This window comes from Bombina bombina, chromosome 5 (assembly GCF_027579735.1).
Source record: "Bombina bombina isolate aBomBom1 chromosome 5, aBomBom1.pri, whole genome shotgun sequence".
Classification (NCBI taxonomy): domain Eukaryota; kingdom Metazoa; phylum Chordata; class Amphibia; order Anura; family Bombinatoridae; genus Bombina; species Bombina bombina.
Window position 1 is genome coordinate 145,173,449 of NC_069503.1, and position 26,953 is coordinate 145,200,401.

The 26,953-nt window shown below is 41.2% G+C and overlaps 1 protein-coding gene across 1 annotated transcript in view; it reads right to left on the minus strand.

Moving 5' to 3' along the window:
- Nucleotides 1–9,281: 9,281 nt before the first annotated feature.
- The window catches only part of JMJD4 (jumonji domain containing 4), a 94,148-nt gene continuing 76,476 nt past the window's right edge, over nt 9,282–26,953 (minus strand). Inside the window, exons 5-6 of the mRNA XM_053713734.1 lie at nt 24,781–24,927; nt 9,282–9,611 (exon numbers count right to left, since the gene is read on the minus strand). Coding sequence (XP_053569709.1) covers nt 9,282–9,611; nt 24,781–24,927 — 477 coding nt within the window. The remainder of the gene's footprint in view (nt 9,612–24,780; nt 24,928–26,953) is intronic.

The following is a 26,953-nucleotide window of genomic DNA, read 5'->3' on the forward strand; positions in this document are numbered from 1 at the left end:
ACTAGTTTCATTGGCCCAGTTTTTCGGGGTAGTTAAAATCTGCCATAATTACAGCACTGTTATTATTAGCAGCCTTTCCTATTTACATTAGTAGTTGATTTCATCCATGTCACTAATGTTGGGGGTCTTGTAGCATGTTCCTAGTAATATTTTGTTAGGATTGTTGTCCCCACTCCTTATTTCAACCCACAGGGTCTCTACATTATCACCCGTATCATCATAAATATCTTCCCTTATTGCTGGTTTAAGGTCAGGTTTAATATACATGCAAATTCCTCCACCCCTTTTAGCAATCCTGTCTCTCCTAAATAAAGTGTAACCCTCTAAGTTAACTGTCCAGTCATGTGAATCATCCCACCAGGTTTCAGTTACACTGATAATATCATAGTCATCTTCTGCTACTAAGAGCTCCAGCTCCCCCATTTTACCTGTCATATGACAATTCCTAAGTGTACCCGTCTGTACACTTAGGAAAGAATGTTAGCTTTATGTGCTATCTGCAGTAATAAGGAATGTTAGCTTTATGCGCTATCTGCAGTAATAAGGAATGTTAGCTTTATGCGCTATCTGCAGTAATAAGGAATGTTAGCTTTATGCGCTATCTGCAGTAATAAGGAATGTTAGCTTTATGCGCTATCTGCAGTAATAAGGAATGTTAGCTTTATGCGCTATCTGCAGTAATAAGGAATGTTAGCTTTATGTGCTATCTGCAGTAATAAGGAATGTTAGCTTTATGCGCTATCTGCAGTAATAAGGAATGTTAGCTTTATGCGCTATCTGCAGTAATAAGGAATGTTAGCTTTATGTGCTATCTGCAGTCATGAAGTTTGACAGAAAACAGTGCATCATTAAAATAAATATCTTTATTACATAATTGTCATAACAAAGTTAAGAGTAAAACTTATACAGTGTTGTTTAAATAAAAGCCTCAAACATTTAACAAATATCCTTAAAAGGCTGAGTCATTAATCAGTGATATTGCACATTATCTTGTACACTGAGGGAACACAATAACAAATGTACGTAGTAATAATAAATATGATTGTACAGGACATAATCCCAGGTTTACAAAAAGGATAAGACAGCTAGAACAAGGAGCAGCTGCAAAACTGTCCTAATTATTAAGTATTTTAATGCCTTTTTAAACATGATATGCATTACAATCAACATATACTTCTCCATAAAATATTTAATCATGCATTATTTTGCCCGCTCATATGAAAAATAAAATTTATGCTTACCTGATAAATTAATTTCCTTCTTGCCAGTGAGAGTCCACGAGAACATTCATAACCTATGGGAATTACTCTACCTGGCCACCAGTAGGAGGCAAAGACATCCCAAACAAAGCTATAAATATAATACAATCTAAGGGGGTGCTTGTAAAAGAGTAAAACTGCTTAAAGATACCAAGAGAATGAAGGAAATTTGATAATAGGAGTAAATTAGAAAGTTGCTTAAAATGTCATGTTCTATTTGAATCACAAAAGAAAAAAAAATTGGGTTCAGTGTCTTTTTAATAGTTGGCAGTATACAGTATGTCTGATACAATGTATAATATACAAATAACCATATTAATTATACATATAGATTTTACAAAGAAATGTCCCAAGTGAACAAAATATTTTCGTATGTTGGCTGCCTCCTTGTCACCGATTGATCCGGGTTAAAGCAGTAGAATATAAAGAAGTACAGAGGGGCGCCTCATGTGCAGGATCATCAAACACAAATATGAACTTGATATCATATAGGCCAAATGGGTACTCACATATTAATAGAGCACACCAATGTGCTAGTAGGTGCAGGCTGTAGAATTATCGGGTGTAACAGCTCACCCACAGCTGGGATTTTCAGTGCGCTGCAATGGATATAAAGCATAGATAGAAGGCACTACATGTGCAGATCAATCAGAGTATAACCATATATTTTGCTAATGTCAAATGGGTACTCACATATTCACCAAGCACACCAATGTGCTGGTAGATGCAGACTGACAGATTTATAGCAGGTGTGTCAGCTCACCCCACTGTGGTTCTCACAATGAGCAGGATCCAGGTGTAGGGAAGTGCCAATAATGGTACTCCAATAGTAACTCAATAATCACAGGCAGGTAAGGTCTTTCCACTCAATTTGGATTTTTGTAAAATATGGTATTTATTAAAAAGGTTTAAAAACAAATACAAAAGTGGAATAAGGGTATCCAAATGTCCCCCTATACATGCAACGCATTTCTCGGCGCTATAAGGCCATAGTATACACCTTACCAATACCAATACACCTGCTTTATATAGCTCCTACCTAACTCAAATGAACCATAGCCTCCCTTTTAGGGGGCGTGTTCTCTAATTGATTAGTTGCATACACCTGCATATTCAGGCTCTACACTCAGATTCTACCCATATGACCACTAAAGCTGTATGCCCTATCTTACATCACATATATGGAGCAGCAATCTTAATAAGCAACATATATCCTATACCCACAAATGGTAACATAGAAAAGAAATATACATTTAATTTCATAATACATCTCTAAAATAACAGAGATATATATATATATATATACATTTCATTTTATATTGCATCTCATCAGTAATGATTTTCAGTTACCCACAATGATTTACATTCCATCTTTCATTGAATACATTTTTTGACATTAGCAAAATATATGGTTATACTCTGATTGATGTGCACATGTAGTGCCTTCTATCTATGCTTTATATCCATTGCAGTGCACTTAAAATCCCAGCTGTGGGTGAGCTGTTACACCCGATAATTCTACAGCCTGCACCTACTAGCACATTGGTGTGCTCTATTAATATGTGAGTACCCATTTGGCCTATATTATATTGTGTTCATATTTGTGTTTGATGATCCTGCATGTGAGGTGCCCCTCTGTTATATTCTAAAGCTATAAATATCCCTCCCACTTCCCCTACCCTCTCAGTAGTTCAAGTCAAGGATAAGGAAAATTGAAGAGAGATACAAGGGGTACAGAGGTGCAAAAAACCGACTGCCACCACTACACATTTAGCATCCGGGCGGGTTTGTGGACTCTTACTGCCAAGAAGGAAATTAATTTATCAAGTAAACATAAATTTTAATTTTCTTCTAATGGCAGTGAGAGTCCATTAGAGCATTCATAACCAATACCCAAACTGGAGTCCATGAATGTTAGGGATGGAAAAAGTAGGGAAGGCAGTTCTAAGTACTATGTTGTACCACCGCTTGTAGAACCCTTCTCCCAAAAGATGCCTCTGCTAAGGCAAAAACATAAAATTTATAGAACGTTGTGAAAGTGTGTAATGAAGACCAAGTTGCAGTTTTGCAGATCTGTTGAACTGAGGTCTCATTCTTAAAGGCCCAAATAGTAGAAAATGCAAAAGGAAATAGTGACTGCTGAGGCCTTCTGCCCCTTGCGCTTACCAGTATACAGGATGAATAAGGAAGAAGATTGACAAAACTCCTTTGTAGCGTAAAGGTAAAACTCCAACGCTCTGACCACATCCAAATTATGTAACAATCTCTCTTTGGAGGATGATATATTGGGACAAAGTGAAGGAACAACAATCTCCTGGTTGATGTTGCGAGTATTACCTATCTTGGGTAGAAAACCTAGTTGAGTCCTCAAAACAGCCTTTTACTGATGAATCACCAGATACGGAGGATCACACATTAAAGCCGAAAGCTTTGACACTCTGCTAGCAGAGGAAATAGCTAACAAGAAAGCCATTTTTCAAGTGAGCAACTTAATATCTACAGCATGCAGAGGTTCAAACGGAGACCTCTAAAGAAATTAAAACACAAAATTTAGTCTACAAGGAGGAACAACAGGTTTGAAAACAGGTCAGATTCTGACCAAAGCCTGAACAAACGCCTGAACATCTGGCAAACTAGACAATTTCTTGTAAAACAAAATAGAAAGGGCAGAGATCTGATCCTTGATAGAACTGTCCGTCAGGCCCTTTTCCAGACCCTCCTTGAGAAACTGTAGAATACATGGAGTCTTCACTCTACGCCAAGAGAAACCTCACTGGTCACACCAAGGAAGATAAGTCCTCCAGACCTTGTAGTAGATGGTGACAGGATTGTGAGAATGGATAAGAGTATCAATCACACTGTCAGAGAAGCCTCTCTGAGATAAGATCAATTGTTCAATCTTCAGGCAATCAGCCTCAGAGTATGTAGGTTTTGATAAAAGAACGGGCCCTGAGTCAGAAGGTACTGACGAAGAGGCAACTGCCAAGGATGAGCAGAAGACATGTCCACTAGGTATGTGTACCAAGTCCCGCATGGCCATGCAGGGGCTATCAGACTAGTTGGTATTCCCTCCTGCTTGATCAAAGCAACCATTCAAGGCAGGAGAACAATCAGTGGAAACAGATAAATTAGGTTGAAGTTCCACGGGACTGCTAGAACGTTCGCAAGCTCCGCCTGAGGATCCCTGGACCTTGATTCATACTTTGGAAGCTTGGCATTGAAGCGGGAAGCCATCAGATCTATGCCAGGAATACCCCATTTGCGAGTTATTTCCAGAAACACCTCCTGATTCAGGGACCACTTGTAATGCTCGTGGGATATTTCCCTATCAGACCAAACTTAACAAGTAGTCTTCTTATTCCAGCGTCAAGTGGAAGGATAAGGAAATATCCCAGAACAAGAGAACAGATAATTAAATGAGGTAAGTGGCACTCACAGCAGAGAGGGCAATCCTTCACGGCACCAGAGGGGTTAATAGGAGAGTAGTCAGGCAAGCAGAGTTCAGCAACAACAAGGCAATCCTCCACAGCACCAGAGGGGTTAATTGGAGAGTAGTCGGGCAAGCAGAGTTCGGCAACAACAAGGTAATCCAGAGAACCAGCAGTTCAGGGGTTAAACAGAAGAATGGTCAGAGACAAACAGGGTACAGCAACAGTAAGGGAATCAGCAGTTCAGGGGTTAATCAGAGAGTGGTCACATACAAGCAGAGTTTAGCATCTATAAGGCAATCAGCAGTTCAGGGTTAATCAGTAGAGTGGTCACAGACAGGAAAAGTTCAGCATCAATAAGGCAAACAGCAGTTCAAGAACAATAACACTAGCACCCAGGGAGCACAATACAACCTATACTTGGGCACAGAGGAAAGAAATCCTCAAACTTACATAGGCGCAGATCCGCGCCAAAAGAGGGCCCCCAGGTGATCCGGCCAGCATCAGAATGGAAGTGACATCATCACCACATGCCCACAGGAACCGCCGCATCCATGGAAACGGCCAAGGCAACAGGAGCGGCGATACAGGAGCTGGCAGGAGCGGCGTGACACCACTCCCTTGAATGGAGAGTCTGTCTGCTCAGGAAATCAGCTTTTCCAATTCTCCACACCTGGGATGTGATTAGTGGTTTTTTACATTGATGTCTCTCCACCCATAGCAGGATTTGAGACAGCTCCTGCATCGCCAGAGAGCTCTGTGTGCCTCCCTTATGGTTGATGTGATGTCAGATTGGAACTGGATATAACAGACAGAACACAGCTGAGGCCAAGCTAAAAGCGCATTGTATATAGCTCTCAACTCGAGAATGTTGATCGGAAGAGATACCAAGTTCCTTGGGCTCTCAGAGAACCCCACACTGAACCCCAGCCGGACAGACTCGAGTCTGTGGAGATTGTTACCCAAGAGGGGTGACAGAAAGATGTTCCTAGAACTGGAGTTGGGGATTGCCACTAGGCAAGACTCCTTCTCGTCCAGACAGATTATCTGCAACAGATCTGAATGATCTCTATTCCATTCTCTGAGCATACACAACTATAGTGGTCTCAGATGAAAGCGAGCAAACGGTACAAGCATCCGATGCCGCAACCATTAGACCCATCACCTTAATGCATTATGCCACTGAAGGATGAGCAGTGGACTGAAGCAGGTGACAAGCCTTCTGAAGCTTCTCTCTGCACTGATCTGTGAGGTAAATGCACATATTGACAGAGTCTATAATTGTTCCCAAAAAAGTTACCCTTGTTACCGGGACAAGGGAGCTCTAATCAAGATTGACTTTCCAACTGTGCGCCCGAAGGCACGAGAGTAACCTCTGCGTGTGGTCCTAAGCCACTGGCAAAGAGGGAGTCTGAACCAGAATGACGTCCAGGTATGGAGCTACTGCGATCCCCTGCAGACGAACTGCAGCCAGCAGACCCCCCAGCACCTTGGTGAACATTTGGGGTGCCATAGCCAGTCCAAATGGAAGCGCAACAAACTGGAAGTGTGCAAACTGGAAGTCTACAAAGGCGAACCGTAGGAAACGGTAATGATCTGTGTATCAGAATGTGAAGGTATGCGTCCTTTAGGTCTATTGTAGACATGAACTGACCCTCTTGAACCAGGGGAAGGATGGATCTTATCGTTTCCATCTTGCTGGTGGGAACTATTATGAATCTGTTGAGTCCTTTCAGGACCAAAATAGGCCGGAATCTGCCCTTTTTTTGGGAAACACTAAGAGATTGGAGTAGAACCCTTTTCCCTTCTCTGATGGGGGAACTGGAACCACCACTCACACACAGCAGATTAGTTTCCTGATGCTCTCAGCAAGAAGCAGTCCCTTGGGGGACAGAACTAAAAGCTTATTCTCTATCCCTGGCAAACATTGTCCAGCAAACATTGTTCAGCACCCAAAGGTCTTGGATGAACTGAACCCATTCCCTCTGCAACATAGAAAGTCTGCCTCCTACATGACCTGGTCCCAGGTCAGGGATGATGCCATCATGCTGACTTATTATCCTGGAAAGCCTTCTCGGGCTGTTTGTTTTTATTCCACCACTGGGTGGGTTTCCAGGTAGCCGTGGGGGACTCTCTCTTCGGTTTTGCCACCGGGATCCCCAGGGTAGATAGAACCCTTTTAAAAGGACAGTCTACTCCAGAATTGTTATTGTTTAAAAAATAGATAATCTCTTTATTTCCCATTCCCCAGTTTTGCATAACCAACACTGTTATATTAATATACTTTTTACCTCTGTGATTACCTTGTATCTAAGCATCTGCAGACTGCCCCCTTATCTCAGTTATTTTGACAGACTTGTTTCTTAGCCAATCAATGCTGACTCCTAGGTAACTCCATGTGCATGAGCACAACGTTATCTATATGGCACACATGAATTAACGCTGTCTAGATGTTAAAAAAGTGTAAAATGCATTCAGATAAGAGGCGGCCTTCAAGGGTATAGAAATAAGCATATGAGCCTAGCTAGGTTTAGCTTTCAACTAAGAATACCAAGAGAATAAAGGAAATTTGATGACAAAAGTAAATTGGAAAGTTGTTTAAAATGACATGCCCTATCTAATCATAAAAGTTTAATTTTGACTAGACTGTCCCTTTAAGCAGAAGCTGGAGCTGCTCCACTTTAAACTAATCGTACCTCCTCAGAGTCCTCTACCGACTCTCCTTCAGGAGGGTCAGAGGAAGGAAGTTCACCTTTAGAGCTAACTAAGGGGTTGTCATCAGCAGGTTACACCAAATCTGTCGGACACAGCCTCCGCCACTGCACATGGACTACGTACTGGAGAGAAATGTTTAACCTTCCTCTTCCCTGATACTGGCCTAGCACTCAAGGCAGCAGACACAGCAGCCTGTATTTTGGCAGTGAGGTAATTAGGTAAAAGGCCCACCCCAGCCGGGGTCGTACCACTCTCTGTTCTGGAATGAATGTGGTGGCATTCATAGGCTGTTGGACAGGGATGTCTGCATCAGCCGAGATTTGAAAAGCCATAGTAGAGCCTGCTGGAGACAGGTCACGCAGGAGCTCCTCAGCAGTCTGTCCGCTTGGGCCTCCTGAATAAGACGTCAGGACATATGCTAGGCAACAATTGCATAGTTGTGCTGGAGGGAATACAGTAATTAATTTGTAAAGCATGCATTTACTGTTGTCAATGGAATTTACAGAGGAAGATTCCTCCAGACTCTATTAGAGTAGTCATACATAATATTGTGTTGGGTAATGACGATTGTGGCAACAATCATAAGCTTCACTGTGGAGTACCTGGTTTCCTATGCACCAATCAACTGTTCCCCTTTAAGCCCTGTTTAGGGAGTCTTACCACCTCTGGTCCTGCCAAGCCGTGTTGCAGCTGCTCTCCCACAGGTTTGATGCGCAGTTGATATGAATCGGAAATGGTGCGAAAGCTCTGCCTACAGCAGGAATCTGTTTCTCCCCCCACCGCTGTGGCCTGTATCAATTAAAGGCCTGTGGGCTGTAGTAGTGACAATATCCCACCAAATGAAGGGTGGGCCAGCACAGTTGTAAATTAAGTAACTGAAGAACCCAGTAGCGAGGTCTGGTGCGTACGTATCAGAAACACCCCTGCGTGACATATGTCTGGGTGTCGTAGGTCCATGCATTAGGACAAAATGCCTGTCTGTGTCCTGTATACCAGCGTGCCTGAAGAGCTCCCCTCTCAACTGTATAAATATGGCTGGATACCCGGTACACTGTTCTGCTTATGATATGTCACTGCCTGCATTAAAAGGGGCCAGGATGTACACAGTGCACCTAGTGTAGCCACAGGGACACAACTTTACACCACCTCTCTATTAGACAAGTTGCCATGAGAGAGGGGACAACTTACCTATGATAACTCTGTAATTTAGTGTGAGACACACCACGTTATCAGACAGGGGACTAGGGGTTAGACTGGAAAGAGGTATGGGAGGCCCAGCGTCAATCAATATTATATATATCAATACTCTAATTAGATTTATATGGTTATATGATCCCTGGCTCTCAATTAAAGTCAATCCATGATAAACTTAATTTCTTCTTTACAAAGCACATCTCTCTGTCTACCTCCATGATACAAGACAAAGAACTACTGAGAGGGTGGGGGAAGTGGGAGGGATATTTATAGCTTTGTTTGGAGTGTCCTTGCCTCCTCCTGGTGGCCAGGTAGAGTAATTTCCCTAGGTTATGAATGTTCTTGTGGACTCTCACTGCCAATAGAAGGGAATTGTGTTTTCTTTCACTATCCATAGAAAGGATGGAGTTGATGCTCTAGATATTAGATCCCCGTACCTACAACATGTTTCACAGTGCTTGTTTGATCTGAGCTGAAGGTCATTTATATCTGTCTGTCCCTAAAATGTATCAGCAAATGAGGGTTTTCTTAAAGACTAATGCAAAATGTGAAGGCAAAATATCAGTTTCAATGGTTGTAAAACATTTATTTAGTATGCAGTCATTTTAAAATGCATTAGTTACTGATGTAAATTATATATATATATATATATATATATATATATATATATATATATATATATATCTTAATGTCGGTTTAAATGATGTGTTCTATGAGCAATTGCAGTCTTCAAACTCTGCAATAATTCCTCAGGAGGAGGAGAGAGAGATTCTTTGTCCAGTCTTTTGAAATCTTCATTATTTATCAATGATGACAAAATGTCCATAGTCTTCTCAAGGTCAAACACATAGTGCAAATGTCCGGGATATATCAGAGATTCCTTGCCACAACAGCTTGTATAATATGTATCCGCCTCATTGGAAGTTTGTAATACTTGAATTCTGTGTTCAGCAATTATTTTAAGGAAAATATAAAATTCCTTATAATCAATTCCAGAGCAAGATTTCATGATGATCTGGTTAAAATATATATAAAAAAATAATAATATATAAAATAAAAATAATAATAATATTTCTTCTAATATAAATTTTCTTTATGAAATAATTGGTTGATAAAAAAAATCTTAAAATAAAATATACTTATTTACAAGTGTGGTTAAACTACACAACATACATGTCTAATACTTGAGGACATATGAAACATAGGCAAATTAATATGATCATTATAAGATGGAAAAACATAATTTATGCTTACCTGATAAATTCCTTTCTTCTGTAGTGTGATCAGTCCACGGGTCATCATTACTTCTGGGATATTACTCCTCCCCAACAGGAAGTGCAAGAGGATTCACCCAGCAGAGCTGCATATAGCTCCTCCCCTCTACGTCACTCCCAGTCATTCGACCAAGGACCAACGAGAAAGGAAAAGCCAAGGGTGAAGTGGTGACTGGAGTATAAATTAAAAAATATTTACCTGCCTTAAAAACAGGGCGGGCCGTGGACTGATCACACTACAGAAGAAAGGAATTTATCAGGTAAGCATAAATTATGTTTTCTTCTGTTAAGTGTGATCAGTCCACGGGTCATCATTACTTCTGGGATACCAATACCAAAGCAAAAGTACACGGATGACGGGAGGGATAGGCAGGCTCTTTATACAGAAGGAACCACTGCCTGAAGAACCTTTCTCCCAAAAATAGCCTCCGATGAAGCAAAAGTGTCAAATTTGTAAAATTTGGAAAAAGTATGAAGAGAAGACCAAGTTGCAGCCTTGCAAATCTGTTCAACAGAGGCCTCATTCTTGAAGGCCCAAGTGGAAGCCACAGCTCTAGTAGAATGAGCTGTAATTCTTTCAGGAGGCTGCTGTCCAGCAGTCTCATAAGCTAAACGAATTATGCTACGAAGCCAAAAAGAAAGAGAGGTAGCGGAAGCTTTTTGACCTCTCCTCTGCCCAGAGTAAATGACAAACAGAGAAGACGTTTGTCGAAATTCCTTAGTTGCCTGTAAGTAAAATTTTAGAGCACGGACTACATCCAGGTTCTGCAGTAGACGTTCCTTCTTTGAAGAAGGATTTGGGCATAAAGAAGGAACAACAATCTCTTGATTGATATTCCTGTTAGTAACTACCTTAGGTAAGAACCCAGGTTTAGTACGCAGGACTACCTTATCCGAATGAAAAATCAAATAAGGAGAATCACAATGTAAGGCTGATAATTCAGAGACTCTTCGAGCCGAGGAAATAGCCATTAAAAATAGAACTTTCCAAGATAACAACTTTATATCAATGGAATGAAGGGGTTCAAACGGAACGCCCTGTAAAACATTAAGAACAAGGTTTAAACTCCATGGTGGAGCAACAGTTTTAAACACAGGCTTAATCCTGGCCAAAGCCTGACAAAAAGCCTGGACGTCAGGAACTTCTGACAGACGTTTGTGTAACAGAATGGACAGAGCTGAGATCTGTCCCTTTAATGAACTAGCAGATAAACCCTTTTCTAAACCTTCTTGTAGAAAAGACAATATCCTAGGAATCCTAACCTTACTCCAAGAGTAACCTTTGGATTCACACCAATATAGGTATTTACGCCATATCTTATGGTAAATCTTTCTGGTAACAGGTTTCCTAGCCTGTATTAAGGTATCAATAACTGACTCAGAAAACCCACGTCTTGATAAAATCAAGCGTTCAATTTCCAAGCAGTCAGCTTCAGAGAAGTTAGATTTTGATGTTTGAAGGGACCCTGTATCAGAAGGTCCTGTTTCAGAGGTAGAGACCAAGGTGGACAGGATGACATGTCCACCAGGTCTGCATACCAAGTCCTGCGTGGCCACGCAGGTGCTATTAGAATCACTGATGCTCTCTCTTGTTTGATTCTGGCAATCAATCGAGGAAGCAACGGGAAGGGTGGAAACACGTAAGCCATCCTGAAGTCCCAAGGTGCTGTCAGAGCATCTATCAGGACTGCTCCTGGATCCCTGGATCTGGACCCGTAACGAGGAAGCTTGGCGTTCTGTCGAGACGCCATGAGATCTATCTCTGGTTTGCCCCAACGTCGAAGTATTTGGGCAAAGACCTCCGGATGAAGTTCCCACTCCCCCGGATGAAAAGTCTGACGACTTAAGAAATCCGCCTCCCAGTTCTCCACTCCCGGGATGTGGATTGCTGACAGGTGGCAAGAGTGAGACTCTGCCCAGCGAATTATCTTTGATACTTCCATCATAGCTAGGGAGCTTCTTGTCCCTCCCTGATGGTTGATGTAAGCTACAGTCGTGATGTTGTCCGACTGAAACCTGATGAACCCCCGAGTTGTCAACTGGGGCCAAGCCAGGAGGGCATTGAGAACTGCTCTCAATTCCAGAATGTTTATTGGCAGGAGACTCTCCTCCTGACTCCATTGTCCCTGAGCCTTCAGAGAATTCCAGACGGCACCCCAACCTAGAAGGCTGGCGTCTGTTGTTACAATTGTCCAGTCTGGTCTGCTGAATGGCATCCCCCTGGACAGATGTGGCCGAGAAAGCCACCATAGAAGAGAATTTCTGGTCTCTTGATCCAGATTCAGAGAAGGGGATAAGTCTGAGTAATCCCCATTCCACTGACTTAGCATGCACAGTTGCAGTGGTCTGAGGTGTAAGCGTGCAAAGGGTACTATGTCCATTGCCGCTACCATTAAGCCGATTACCTCCATGCATTGAGCCACTGACGGGTGTTGAATGGAATGAAGGGTGCGGCAAGCACTTTGAAGTCTTGTTAGCCTGTCCTCTGTCAGGTAAATCTTCATTTCTACAGAATCTATAAGAGTCCCCAGGAAGGGAACTCTTGTGAGTGGAACGAGTGAACTTTTCTTTTCGTTCACCTTCCATCCATGTGACCTTAGAAATGCCAGCACTAACTCTGTATGAGACTTGGCAGTTTGAAAGCTTGAAGCTTGTATCAGAATGTCGTCTAGGTATGGAGCTACCGAGATTCCCCGCGGTCTTAGTACCGCCAGAAGAGCACCCAGAACCTTTGTGAAGATTCTTGGAGCTGTAGCCAATCCGAATGGAAGAGCCACAAACTGGTAATGCCTGTCTAGGAAGGCAAACCTTAGGTACCGATAATGATCTTTGTGAATCGGTATGTGAAGGTAAGCATCCTTTAAATCTACAGTGGTCATGTACTGACCCTCTTGGATCATAGGTAAAATTGTCCGAATAGTCTCCATCTTGAACGATGGAACTCTTAGGAATTTGTTTAGGATCTTTAAGTCCAGGATTGGTCTGAAAGTTCCCTCTTTTTTGGGAACCACAAACAGATTTGAGTAAAACCCCTGTCCCTGTTCCGATCGTGGAACTGGATGGATTACTCCCATTAACAAGAGCTCTTGTACGCAGCGTAGAAACGCCTCTTTCTTTGTCTGGATTGTTGACAATCTTGACAGATGAAATCTCTCTCTTGGAGGAGAGTATTTGAAGTCCAGAAGGTATCCCTGAGATATTATCTCTAGCGCCCAGGGATCCTGAACATCTCTTGCCCAAGCCTGGGCGAAGAGAGAAAGTCTGCCCCCCACTAGATCCGATCCCGGATCGGGGGCCCTCAATTCATGCTGTTTTAGGGGCAGCAGCAGGTTTCCTAGTCTGCTTGCCCTTGTTCCAGGACTGGTTAGGTTTCCAGCCTTGTCTGTAGCGAGCAACAGCTCCTTCCTGTTTTGGTGCAGAGGAAGTTGATGCTGCTCCTGCTTTGAAATTACGAAAGGAACGAAAATTAGACTGTCTAGTCTTGGCTTTGGCTTTGTCCTGAGGCAGGGCATGGCCTTTACCTCCTGTAATGTCAGCGATAATCTCTTTCAACCCGGGCCCGAATAAGGTCTGCCCTTTGAAAGGTATATTAAGCAATTTAGACTTAGAAGTAACATCAGCTGACCAGGATTTTAGCCACAGCGCCCTGCGTGCCTGAATGGCGAATCCTGAATTCTTCGCCGTAAGTTTAGTAAGATGTACTACGGCCTCCGAAATGAATGAATTAGCTAGTTTAAGGACTCTAAGCCTGTCCGTAATGTCGTCCAGAGTAGCTGAACCAATGTTCTCTTCCAGAGACTCAATCCAGAATGCCGCTGCAGCCATGATCGGCGCAATGCATGCAAGGGGTTGCAATATAAAACCTTGTTGAACAAACATTTTCTTAAGGTAACCCTCTAACTTTTTATCCATTGGATCTGAAAAAGCACAGCTATCCTCCACCGGGATAGTGGTACGCTTAGCTAAGGTAGAAACTGCTCCCTCCACCTTAGGGACCGTTTGCCATAAGTCCCTTGTGGTGGCGTCTATTGGAAACATTTTTCTAAATATCGGAGGGGGTGAGAACGGCACACCGGGTCTATCCCACTCCTTAGTAACAATTTCAGTAAGTCTCTTAGGTATAGGAAAAACCTCAGTACTCGTCGGTACCGCAAAATATTTATCCAACCTACACATTTTCTCTGGTATTGCAACTGTGTTACAATCATTCAGAGCCGCTAACACCTCCCCTAGTAATACACGGAGGTTTTCCAGTTTAAATTTAAAATTTGAAATATCTGAATCCAGTCTGTTTGGATCAGAACCGTCACCCACAGAATGAAGTTCTCCGTCCTCATGTTCTGCCACCTGTGACGCAGTGTCTGACATGGCCCTAATATTATCAGCGCACTCTGTTCTCACCCCAGAGTGATCACGCTTACCTCTTAGTTCTGGTAATTTAGCCAAAACCTCAGTCATAACAGTAGCCATATCCTGTAATGTGATTTGTAATGGCCGCCCAGATGTACTCGGCGCTACAATATCACGCACCTCCCTCTGAGCGGGAGATGTAGGTACTGACACGTGAGGCGAGTTAGTCGGCATAACTCTCCCCTCGTTGTTTGGTGAAATTTGTTCAATTTGTACAGATTGACTTTTATTTAAAGTAGCATCAATACAGTTAGTACATAAATTTCTATTGGGCTCCACTTTGGCATTGCAACAAATGACACAGGTATCATCCTCTGAATCAGACATATTTAACACACTAGCAAATAAACTTGCAACTTGGAAATACAATTCAATTAGAATAATATTAAAACGTACTGTGCCTTTAAGAAGCACAGAAGATCTATGACAGTTGAAAATTAATAAATTGAAACAGTTATAGCCTCAATCCTTGTAAACAACACAACTTTAGCAAAGGTTTAATCCCATTAGCAAAGATAACAAATTCTGAAAGCAGGAAACAAATTACAGAATAAACGTTTTTTTATCTCAGTCAAACTATAATTCTCACAGCTCTGCTGAGAGAAATTACCTCCCTCAAAATAAGTTTTGAAGACCCCTGAGCTCTGTAGAGATGAACCGGATCATGCAGGGAATACAATGAGTTGCTGACTGAAATATTTGATGCGTAGTAAAAGCGCCAAAAAACGGCCCCTCCCCCTCACACACAGCAGTGAGGGAGAACAGAAACTGTCAGAAAACAGATTAAGCAACTGCCAAGTGGAAAAATAGTGCCCAAACATTTATTCACTCAGTACCTCAGTAAATGAAAACGATTTTACATTCCAGCAAAAACGTTAAACATAATCTCTAGTTATTAAACAGCTTTATGTATTTCTTACAGTGTAATTCTAGTGAAGTACCATTCCCCAGAATACTGAAGTGTAAAGTATACATACATGACATTATATCGGTATGGCAGGATTTTCTCATCAATTCCATTGTCAGAAAATAAAAACTGCTACATACCTCTATGCAGATTCATCTGCCCGCTGTCCCCTGATCTGAAGTTTACCTCTCCTCAGATGGCCGAGAAACAGCAATATGATCTTAACTACTCCGGCTAAAATCATAACAAAAACTCTGGTAGATTCTTCTTCAAACTCTGCCAGAGAGATAATAACACACTCCGGTGCTATTTTAAAATAACAAACTTTTGATTGAAGATATAAAACTAAGTATAATCACCATAGTCCTCTCACACATCCTATCTAGTCGTTGGGTGCAAGAGAATGACTGGGAGTGACGTAGAGGGGAGGAGCTATATGCAGCTCTGCTGGGTGAATCCTCTTGCACTTCCTGTTGGGGAGGAGTAATATCCCAGAAGTAATGATGACCCGTGGACTGATCACACTTAACAGAAGAAATTGTGATCTCTAGATCGGTAAACAATAAAAATGCTCCTGGTACAGAAGGTTAGGAAGACTGTGTACAAAAACATAAAGGAGAAATGATATGCGTAATGGTAGGTATACATTGTCCTGACATGCTGGCTTTTGGGGATCTGTATGGCTGAGATAGTTATAACGTTAGGGATGCATTAAGTTAACCAGAAGCTGCAGGATATAGCAGAGAAAAAGAAATGTTGAAACTGCGACTCTTGTAACATTGTCATTCTTACTTTTACACAAAGAAACATAGATGGCGCTGAAGCTGTAAACATATCGCCTTGGTATTAGCATCACATTCAACAAAAACTTTAATTAAGACTTGTTTGTTTTTACAATAAGAAGTAAAGATTACAAGTATCCTAACCAACATATTTGAATTGGCTTTAGGTGGTTAGTAGGCATACAATTCAAAAATATGTAAAGGGACATTAAAAACTTTGAAATATTAATATAAAGGGCTATATTATAAGTTGAGCACAAAATATTGCTTCCGCTAGGTGCAATGCGAACGGACCTATCGTTTACATTGCACGAGAGAGTGCTTCCATAGGCTCCAATAGGAGCCACGTTCTCATGCCGTCAGACATGACATGAGAACTAACGCAGCAAAGGAGGTAAGTCGCACAGCGATGGGCAGCAGATTGTAAATATATATGTATATGAATATATACATATATGTTTATGTGTTTATATGTGCAATTACTGCTAGAATTCTAAAGACACGTGCACACTCGGAAACTTCTCTATACATTTTATCTAGGTTTATTCTTCAACAAAGGATATCAACAGAACAAGTTAAACGGAAAAGTTGTTTAAAATTGCAATCTCTATATCTGAACTACAAAAGTACAATCTTGACTTTACTGTCCCTTTCAAGGGACATGAAACCCCAAAATGTTCTGCCATCATTGAGATAGAGCATACAATTTTAAACAACTTTCAAATTTTATTTCTACGATCTAATTTGCTTTGTTCTTTTGATACCCTTTGTTGAAAAGCAAACCTAGCTAGGCTTAGGATCTGGGAGCTAAATACACACATTAACACATAAATATATATGTATTTAAGCATATATATTTACAGGGAACACACAGTTCCCATAGACTGCTATGTAAAGGCACTTTTAAGTGCCGTTTCTTTTTCTAATACCCTCCACCGCCAACTTTAACCCCTTATGACTGCTTTTTTGCTGTCTTTATTCTCTTTACTTTGGGTGCAATTGGGGCATTTTTTGAAAATCTGATTTCTAGTTAATTTTCTGAGTGCAAATTGCTACCAAGAGCTCGCAATGGCAATAACCAGGCACTTGTAATGGCTGGTTATCGCACACCAGTTAACAGGCGCATTTGATCGTTTACAGGCGCGCAATAAATTAGCGCTTCACTTGTAATCTAGCTCAAATTGTTTAATTATAAGTAGCAAAACAAATTTGCAATATACTTTCATTATTTTTTGTGTGGCCTTTTCTTGTAATTTAATTCTGAATATTGTAGGCCTCCTAAGTTTCTATTAAAAGTGGTAGTGCAGACACAGCTGTATTCCACAGTCATTGGTTGCACACTAGCAAGCTATTTATAACTGTTACTAATTGGCCTTAGCAGAAAGAGAAACTTAAAGGGACACTGAACCCAATTTTTTTCTTTTGTGATTCAGATAGAGCATGAAATTTTAAGCAACTTTCTAATTTACTCCTATTATCAAATTGTCTTCATTCTCTTCGTATCTTTAATTGAAATGCAAGAATGTAAGTTTAGATGCCGGCCCATTTTTGGTGAACAACCTGGGTTGTCCTTGCTGATTGGTGGATAAATTCATCAACCAATAAAAAAGTGCTGTCCAGAGTGCTGAACCCCAAAAAAAGCTTGGATGCATTCTTATTCAAATAAAGATAGCAAGAAAACGAAGAAAAATTGATAATAGGAGTACATTAGAAAGTTGCTTAAAATGTCATGCTCTATCTGAATCACGAAAGAAAAAAATTTGGGTTCAGTATCCCTTTAAGTTTCAATATGGCAACGCCCACTGCTTTATGGACATTAAAATGTTACCATTATTGTTTTAATATTTAAACAACTAATGACATTTAAAAAAAAATACATGAACAGTATATATTATTATCAGGCTAATATTTGCTATAAATACAATAATCTATCAATAATTTATTTACGGCTAGATTTGGAGTTTGGCGGTAAAAGGGCTGTTAACGCTCCGCGGGTTTTTTTCTGGCCGCACCATAAATTTAACTCTGGTATCGAGAGTTAAAACAAATGCTGCGTTAGGCTCCAAAAAAGGAGCGTAGAGCATTTTTACCGCAAATACAACTCTCGATACCAGAGTTGCTTACGGACGCGGCCGGCCTCAAAAACGTGCTTGTGCACGATTCTCCCATAGGAAACAATGGGGCTGTTTGAGCTGAAAAAAAACCTAACACCTGCAAAAAAGCAGCGTTCAGCTCCTAACGCAGCCCCATTGTTTCCTATGGGGAAACACTTCCTACGTCTGCACCTAACACTCTAACATGTACCCCGAGTCTAAACACCCCTAGCCTTACACTTATTAACCCCTAATCTGCCGCCCCCGCTATCGCTGACCCCTGCATTACACTTTTAACCCCTAATCTGCCGCTCCGTAAACCGCCGCCACCTACGTTATCCCTATGTACCCCTAATCTGCTGCCCTAACATCGCCGACCCCTATGTTATATTTATTAACCCCTAATCTGCCCCCCACAACGTCGCCGACACCTACCTACACTTATTAACCCCTAATCTGCCGACCGGACCTGAGCGCTACTATAATAAAGTTATTAACCCCTAACCCGCCTCACTAACCCTATCATAAATAGTATTAACCCCTAATCTGCCCTCCCTAACATCGCCGACACCTACCTTCAATTATTAACCCCTAATCTGCCGACCGGAGCTCACCGCTATTCTAATAAATGTATTAACCCCTAAAGCTAAGTCTAACCCTAACACTAACACCCCCCTAAGTTAAATATAATTTTTATCTAACGAAATAAATTAACTCTTATTAAATAAATGATTCCTATTTAAAGCTAAATACTTACCTGTAAAATAAATCCTAATATAGCTACAATATAAATTACATTTATATTATAGCTATTTTAGGATTAATATTTATTTTACAGGTAACTTTGTATTTATTTTAACCAGGTACAATAGCTATTAAATAGTTAAGAACTATTTAATAGTTACCTAGTTAAAATAATTACAAATTTACCTGTAAAATAAATCCTAACCTAAGTTATAATTAAACCTAACACTACCCTATCAATAAAATAATTAAATAAACTACCTACAATTACCTACAATTAACCTAACACTACACTATCAATAAATTAATTAAACACAATTGCTACAAATAAATACAATTAAATAAACTATCTAAAGTACAAAAAATAAAAAAGAACTAAGTTACAGAAAATAAAAAAATATTTACAAACATAAGAAAAATATTACAACAATTTTAAACTAATTACACCTACTCTAAGCCCCCTAATAAAATAACAAAGACCCCCAAAATAAAAAATTCCCTACCCTATTCTAAAATACAAAAGTTACAAGCTCTTTTACCTTACCAGCCCTGAACAGGGCCCTTTGCGGGGCATGCCCCAAGAATTTCAGCTCTTTTGCCTGTAAAAAAAAACATACAATACCCCCCCCCCCCAACATTACAACCCACCACCCACATACCCCTAATCTAACCCAAACCCCCCTTAAATAAACCTAACACTAAGCCCCTGATGATCTTCCTACCTTGTCTTCACCATGCCAGGTTCACCGATCCGTCCTGGCTCCAAGATCTTCATCCAACCCAAGCGGGGGTTGGCGATCCATAATCCGGTGCTCCAAAGTCTTCCTCCTATCCGGCAAGAAGAGGACATCCGGACCGGCAAACATCTTCTCCAAGCGGCATCTTCTATGTTCTTCCATCCGATGACGACCGGCTCCATCTTGAAGACCTCCAGCGCGGATCCATCCTCTTCTTCCGACGACTAGACGACGAATGACGGTTCCTTTAAGGGACGTCATCCAAGATGGCGTCCCTCGAATTCCGATTGGCTGATAGAATTCTATCAGCCAATCGGAATTAAGGTAGGAATTTTCTGATTGGCTGATGGAATCAGCCAATCAGAATCAAGTTCAATCCGATTGGCTGATCCAATCAGCCAATCAGATTGAGCTCGCATTGTATTGGCTGATCGGAACAGCCAATAGAATGCGAGCTCAATCTGATTGGCTGATTGGATCAGCCAATCGGATTGAACTTGATTCTGATTGGCTGATTCCATCAGCCAATCAGAAAATTCCTACCTTAATTCCGATTGGCTGATAGAATCCTATCAGCCAATCGGAATTCGAGGGACGCCATCTTGGATGACGTCCCTTAAAGGAACCGTCATTCGTCGTCTAGTCGTCGGAAGAAGAGGATGGATCCGCGCTGGAGGTCTTCAAGATGGAGCCGGTCGTCATCGGATGGAAGAACATAGAAGATGCCGCTTGGAGAAGATGTTTGCCGGTCCGGATGTCCTCTTCTTGCCGGATAGGAGGAAGACTTTGGAGCACCGGATTATGGATCGCCAACCCCCGCTTGGGTTGGATGAAGATCTTGGAGCCAGGACGGATCGGTGAACCTGGCATGGTGAAGACAAGGTAGGAAGATCATCAGGGGCTTAGTGTTAGGTTTATTTAAGGGGGGTTTGGGTTAGATTAGGGGTATGTGGGTGGTGGGTTGTAATGTTGGGGGGGGGGGTATTGTATGTTTTTTTTTACAGGCAAAAGAGCTGAAATTCTTGGGGCATGCCCCGCAAAGGGCCCTGTTCAGGGCTGGTAAGGTAAAAGAGCTTGTAACTTTTGTATTTTAGAATAGGGTAGGGAATTTTTTATTTTGGGGGTCTTTGTTATTTTATTAGGGGGCTTAGAGTAGGTGTAATTAGTTTAAAATTGTTGTAATATTTTTCTTATGTTTGTAAATATTTTTTTATTTTCTGTAACTTAGTTCTTTTTTATTTTTTGTACTTTAGATAGTTTATTTAATTGTATTTATTTGTAGCAATTGTGTTTAATTAATTTATTGATAGTGTAGTGTTAGGTTAATTGTAGGTAATTGTAGGTAGTTTATTTAATTATTTTATTGATAGGGTAGTGTTAGGTTTAATTATATCTTAGGTTAGGATTTATTTTACAGGTAAATTTGTAATTATTTTAACTAGGTAACTATTAAATAGTTCTTAACTATTTAATAGCTATTGTACCTGGTTAAAATAAATACAAAGTTACCTGTAAAATAAATATTAATCCTAAAATAGCTATAATATAATTATTATTTATATTGTAGCTATATTAGGGTTTATTTTACAGGTAAGTATTTAGCTTTAAATAGGAATCATTTATTTAATAAGAGTTAATTTATTTTGTTAGATAAAAATTATATTTAAGTTAGGGGGGTGTTAGTGTTAGGGTTAGACTTAGCTTTAGGGGTTAATACATTTATTAGAATAGCGGTGAGCTCCGGTCGGCAGATTAGGGGTTAATAATTGAAGGTAGGTGTCGGCGATGTTAGGGAGGGCAGATTAGGGGTTAATACTATTTATGATAGGGTTAGTGAGGCGGATTAGGGGTTAATAACTTTATTATAGTAGCGCTCAGGTCCGCTCGGCAGATTAGGGGTTAATAAGTGTAGGTAGGTGTCGGCGACGTTGTGGGGGGCAGATTAGGGGTTAATAAATATAACATAGGGGTCGGCGATGTTAGGGGCAGAAGATTAGGGGTACATAGGGATAACGTAGGTGGCGGCGATTTGCGGTCGGAAGATTAGGGGTTAATTATTTTAAGTAGCTTGCGGCGACGTTGTGTGGGGCAAGTTAGGGGTTAATAAATATGATATAGGGGTCGGCGGGGTTAGGGGCAGCAGATTAGGGGTACATAAGTATAACGTAGGTGGCGGTCGGCAGATTAGGGGTTAAAAATTTTAATCGAGTGGCGGCGATGTGGGGGGACCTCGGTTTAGGGGTACATAGGTAGTTTATGGGTGTTAGTGTAGTTTAGGGTACAGTAGTTAAGAGCTTTATGAACCGGCGTTAGCCAGAAAGCTCTTAACTCCTGCTTTTTTCAGGCGGCTGGAATCTTGTCGTTAGAGCTCTAACGCTCACTGCAGAAATGACTCTAAATACCAGCGTTAGAAAGATCCCATTGAAAAGATAGGCTACGCAAATGGCGTAGGGGGATCTGCGGTATGGAAAAGTCGCGGCTGTAAAGTGAGCGTTAGACCCTTTAATCACTGACTCCAAATACCAGCGGGCGGCCAAAACCAGCGTTAGGAGCCTCTAACGCTGGTTTTGACGGCTACCGCCGAACTCTAAATCTAGGCCTTAGTGTTTAATGTCCCTTTAAAGGGACATTAAACACTATATACATTTCACCCACCTAACTAGAATTATGGGTGCTAGGCTTCACCACAGATATCAGAAGAGAGTTGCTGCACACATGCAATACGTCAGCACTGGAATGTAGTGAAAGCTAGGTTTAAACATGGCAGGACCCATAACTAGAGGGAGGCAGAGACTAACCCCAATACTATACTTTTAAAGTGTATTTAGTGTTTAACGTGACTTTAAAGGCAGATTGTATTTAACCCGTTCACTGCTAAGTCATTTCTCAACCTGACACTGAAGCTGGTTTCTGTCTTTAACACTCTGCATTGAAATATCAATTTTGCTGCCTTTTAGGGATGGTGTAAAAGAATCTTAGGGGGGAATTACAGTGGAACTGAAAAACAAGTTTGTCTGTCTACACCTTGTAATTGCATGTATGCTTTGCAATATTTCCTCCTTTACCCACATAGTTGGAGTGTTGTTTTTTTATGCTCCCCTTCACTGATCTCACTGCTGCAGCCAATCAGCTGCTGGGTACAGCAAGGTGCACATTCAAAGATAAAAGGCTAGAGGCATAAGAATCACAGGAAGGGCCAAGTTAGAGATAAGGGCCATGTTACAGATAAGGGTCATGTTAGAGAAGAGGGCCACGTTAGAGATGAGGGCCACGTTAGAGATGAGGGCAACGTTACAGATGACGGCCACGTTAGAGATAAAGGGTCACATTAGATATAAGGGAGACGTTAGATATAAGGGAGACGTTAGATATAAGGGAGACGTTAGATATAAGGGAGACGTTAGATATAAGGGAGACGTTAGATATAAGGGAGACGTTAGATATAAGGGAGACGTTAGAGATAAGGGAGACGTTAGAGATAAGGGAGACGTTAGAGATAAGGGAGACGTTAGAGATAAGGGAGACGTTAGAGATAAGGGAGACGTTAGAGATAAGGGAGACGTTAGAGATAAGGGAGACGTTAGATATAAAGGAGACGTTAGATATAAGGGAGACGTTAGATATAAGGGAGACGTTAGAGATAAGGGAGACGTTAGAGATAAGGGAGACGTTAGAGATAAGGGAGACGTTAGAGATAAGGGAGACGTTAGAGATAAGGGAGACGTTAGAGATAAGGGAGACGTTAGAGATAAGGGAGACGTTAGATATAAGGGAGACGTTAGATATAAGGGAGACGTTAGATATAAGGGAGACGTTAGATATAAGGGAGACGTTAGATATAAGGGAGACGTTAGAGATAAGGGAGACGTTAGATATAAGGGAGACGTTAGATATAAGGGAGACGTTAGATATAAGGGAGACGTTAGATATAAGGGAGACGTTAGAGATAAGGGAGACGTTAGAGATAAGGGAGACGTTAGAGATAAGGGAGACGTTAGAGATAAGGGAGACGTTAGATATAAGGGAGACGTTAGATATAAGGGAGACGTTAGATATAAGGGAGACGTTCGATATAAGGGAGACGTTAGATATAAGGGAGACGTTAGATATAAGGGAGACGTTAGATATAAGGGAGACGTTAGATATAAGGGAGAAGTTAGATATAAGGGAGACGTTAGATATAAGGGAGACGTTAGATATAAGGGAGACGTTAGAGATAAGGGAGACGTTAGATATAAGGGAGACGTTAGATATAAGGGAGACGTTAGATATAAGGGAGACGTTAGATATAAGGGAGACGTTAGATATAAGGGAGACGTTAGATATAAGGGAGATGTTAGATATAAGGGAGACGTTAGAGATAAGGGAGACGTTAGAGATAAGGGAGACGTTAGATATAAGGGAGACGTTAGATATAAGGGAGATGTTAGAGATAAGGGAGACGTTAGATATAAGGGAGACGTTAGATATAAGGGAGACATTAGATATAAGGGAGACGTTAGATATAAGGGAGACGTTAGATTTAAAGGCCACATTAGAGATACTGCTAAATGCAATGAATGGTAAACTATTGTATCACAATCTTGTAAGGTGACAGCACTGCTAGCCTTTCAGTAAACATTTATTTGATATAATTACAGTCATGTTTGGTTTTATTTGTTTCAGAATCTCTATATTATCATCTACAGTAACAAAAAAACACTGCAATATGCCGCTATTAGAAACAAACATACAAAAAAGAAAGTTTAGAGCAACTTGTTTCTTTGTTCAATTCTCTCCCTACTGTTTTATTCATTAAAGGGACAGTATCCACCTTAGTCATTTTAAAGTCTTACCTTAGATTAAGCTGCAAATAGCCTCCTGCACCTCTTTCTATATCATGCAGCAGGAAAGGTAAAAAAATTGCCAATGAATATTGTTTCTGACCACTTTGAAATGGCTGCCATGCTTCGCCCACTGATGGCATCACAATCTGGGCTGCATATGGTGTCCAATCACAAAAGGCTCACTAGTTGGATTCAACAGACTGTCAATGCTATTCAGCAGAGTGCCTAGATGCAGCCACAATCGTGATGTCATCAGTGGGGGGAGCTTGGCAACTTTTTTACTGTTCCTGCTGCATTATATAGAAAGGGGTGCAGCAGGCTATTTGCAGCTTAATCTAAGGTAATACTTTAAGATGACTAAGGTGTAGACTGTCCCTTTAAACAAAATAGCCAATTATAAAATGCTGCTACCTGGCAATGATGATGCCAGTCTTCCATTGTCTCCTTCCATTCACCAATCTCCTGCTGGACTGCCCTTAGCTCCTCCTGGAGAAATTTCCACATAAATGACACGTTACAGCCATTTACCCAGTTATGGTTGATGGAAATAGTGTCTTCCTGAAAAGAAATACATGAAAACATAGTGCCAACAGATTCCACAGTGCTATAAACAAAAGTATAAAATGCAGGTAACATTTATAGGGAAAAAGTGGGTAGAGAGCCCTGACAAGCGTTGCACTGTTGCACGCTAGTTCCCATGAATCTGATCGACAAACAACTGGGCTTGTAGGCTTACATGCTAACAGAGATAACAAAAGAGTAGAGGAACTGAGGTTAGAGCATATTGCATGCATCCCTGAACCGTAGAGTCTTTAAAGAGCGCTTGAAACTTTCAAAATTAGTGGAACATCTTCTGGAGCGAGGCAGAGCAGAGAGTTCCACAAAACAGGGGACAATCTGGAGAAGTCCTGTAGATGGGAATGTGAGGAGGTGACAAGAGAAGAGGAGGAGGTCGCGAATAGAGCAAAGGGGATGGGAGGTAAAGTATCTGGTGACAAGGTCTTAGATATAGGGGAAAGCAGAGTCATTGAGGGCCTTGAATGCCAGTATCAGAATTTTGTGTTTAATTCTAGAGGCAGCCAGTGAAGGGATTGGCAAAGAGGTGCAGCAGAAGAAGAGCGACATGTAAGGAAGATCAGCCTGGCAAAGGCATTCATTATGGACTGTAAAGGAGATAGACAGCAACTAGGTAGACCAGAGAGGATAGAGTTGCAATAGTCAAGGCAAGAATTATGAGTGAATTAATATCTTAATTGTGTCTTGTGTAAGCAAGTGGCACATTTTGGAGATGTTTTTAAGGTGGAAGTGGCAGGAGCTATGCTAAAGACTGGATGTGAGGAGTGAAAGAGAGATCTGACCATAAAGTCATCAAGTGTGTGGGTTGGGGTCATGATTCTATTATCAACAGTTATAAAAAGCTGGGGGGTGGGGATTTTGTAAGAAGGGAGGAAGATAAGGAGCTCCGTTTTGTAAAGATTTAGCTTAAGGTAGTGAGAGGACAACAATGATGAAATATGAGAAAGACAGTTAGAGACACAAGTTAGCAAGGAAGGGGATAGGTCTGGTACAGAAAGATAGATTCGGGTGTCATCAGCATACAACTTATATTGAAGACTGTGGGACCTAATTAAGGAACCTAATAATGAGGTATAGATAGAGAAGAGAAGGGGCCAAGGACAACGCATTGTGGTACCTCAACAGAAAGTGGTAGAGGGGCAGAGGAAGCACCAGAGAAGGCTACACTAAAGGTACGGTTAGACAGCTAGGAGGAGAACCATGAGAGGGTTGCATCAAAAAAGCCGAAGCATTGGAGGGTTTGGAGCAAAAGAGAGTGGTGAACATTATCATAGGCTGCAGACAGATCAAGAAGGATAAGCAGATAGAAGTGGCCTTTCAATCTTGCTGTAAGCAGGTCATTAGTAACCTTGACAATTGCTGTCTCTGTGGAGTGTTGGGGGTGGAATCCAGATTGTAGTGGGTCAAGGAGGGAGTTTAATGTTAGGAAATGTGATAAATGTGTATATACTAGCTTTCCAAGAAGTTTGAGACAAGGTGGAGTATCTGAAATAGAGTGGGAGTTGGATGGGGAGGTTGGATCGAGAGAGGGTTTTTTAGGATAGGTGTAACTAGTGCATGTTTAAGAGAATAGGGAACTATACTAGTGCTGAGGGAGAGGGTGAAGATCTGTATGAGGATAGGGGTAAGGGTAGGAGAGAGGGAGGGTAGTAGCTGTGAAGGGATGGGATTGAGGGGGCAGGTAGTGAGGCGAGAGGACAATACACACTTATTCCTCAGTAACAGGGACAAAGGAGCTGAGTTTGTGGGTTTTGGATTATTTCAAGCTGTTGATGGGGTTTGAAACTGGTAGTAGTTTGAGAAATCATTTTGTTTCAAATGGAATACATTTTGTTGTTGAAGTGGCTGACAAAATCTTGAGCAGAGAGAGAAGTTGAAGTAGGAGGTGGGTGGAGAAGGGTATTGAAAGTGGAGAACAGATGCTGTGGCTTTGGAGAAAGAGAAGAGATAAGAGCAGAGAAGTAGTCTTGCTTAGCGAGGTTAAGTACAAAAGTAATAGGAGTTCAAG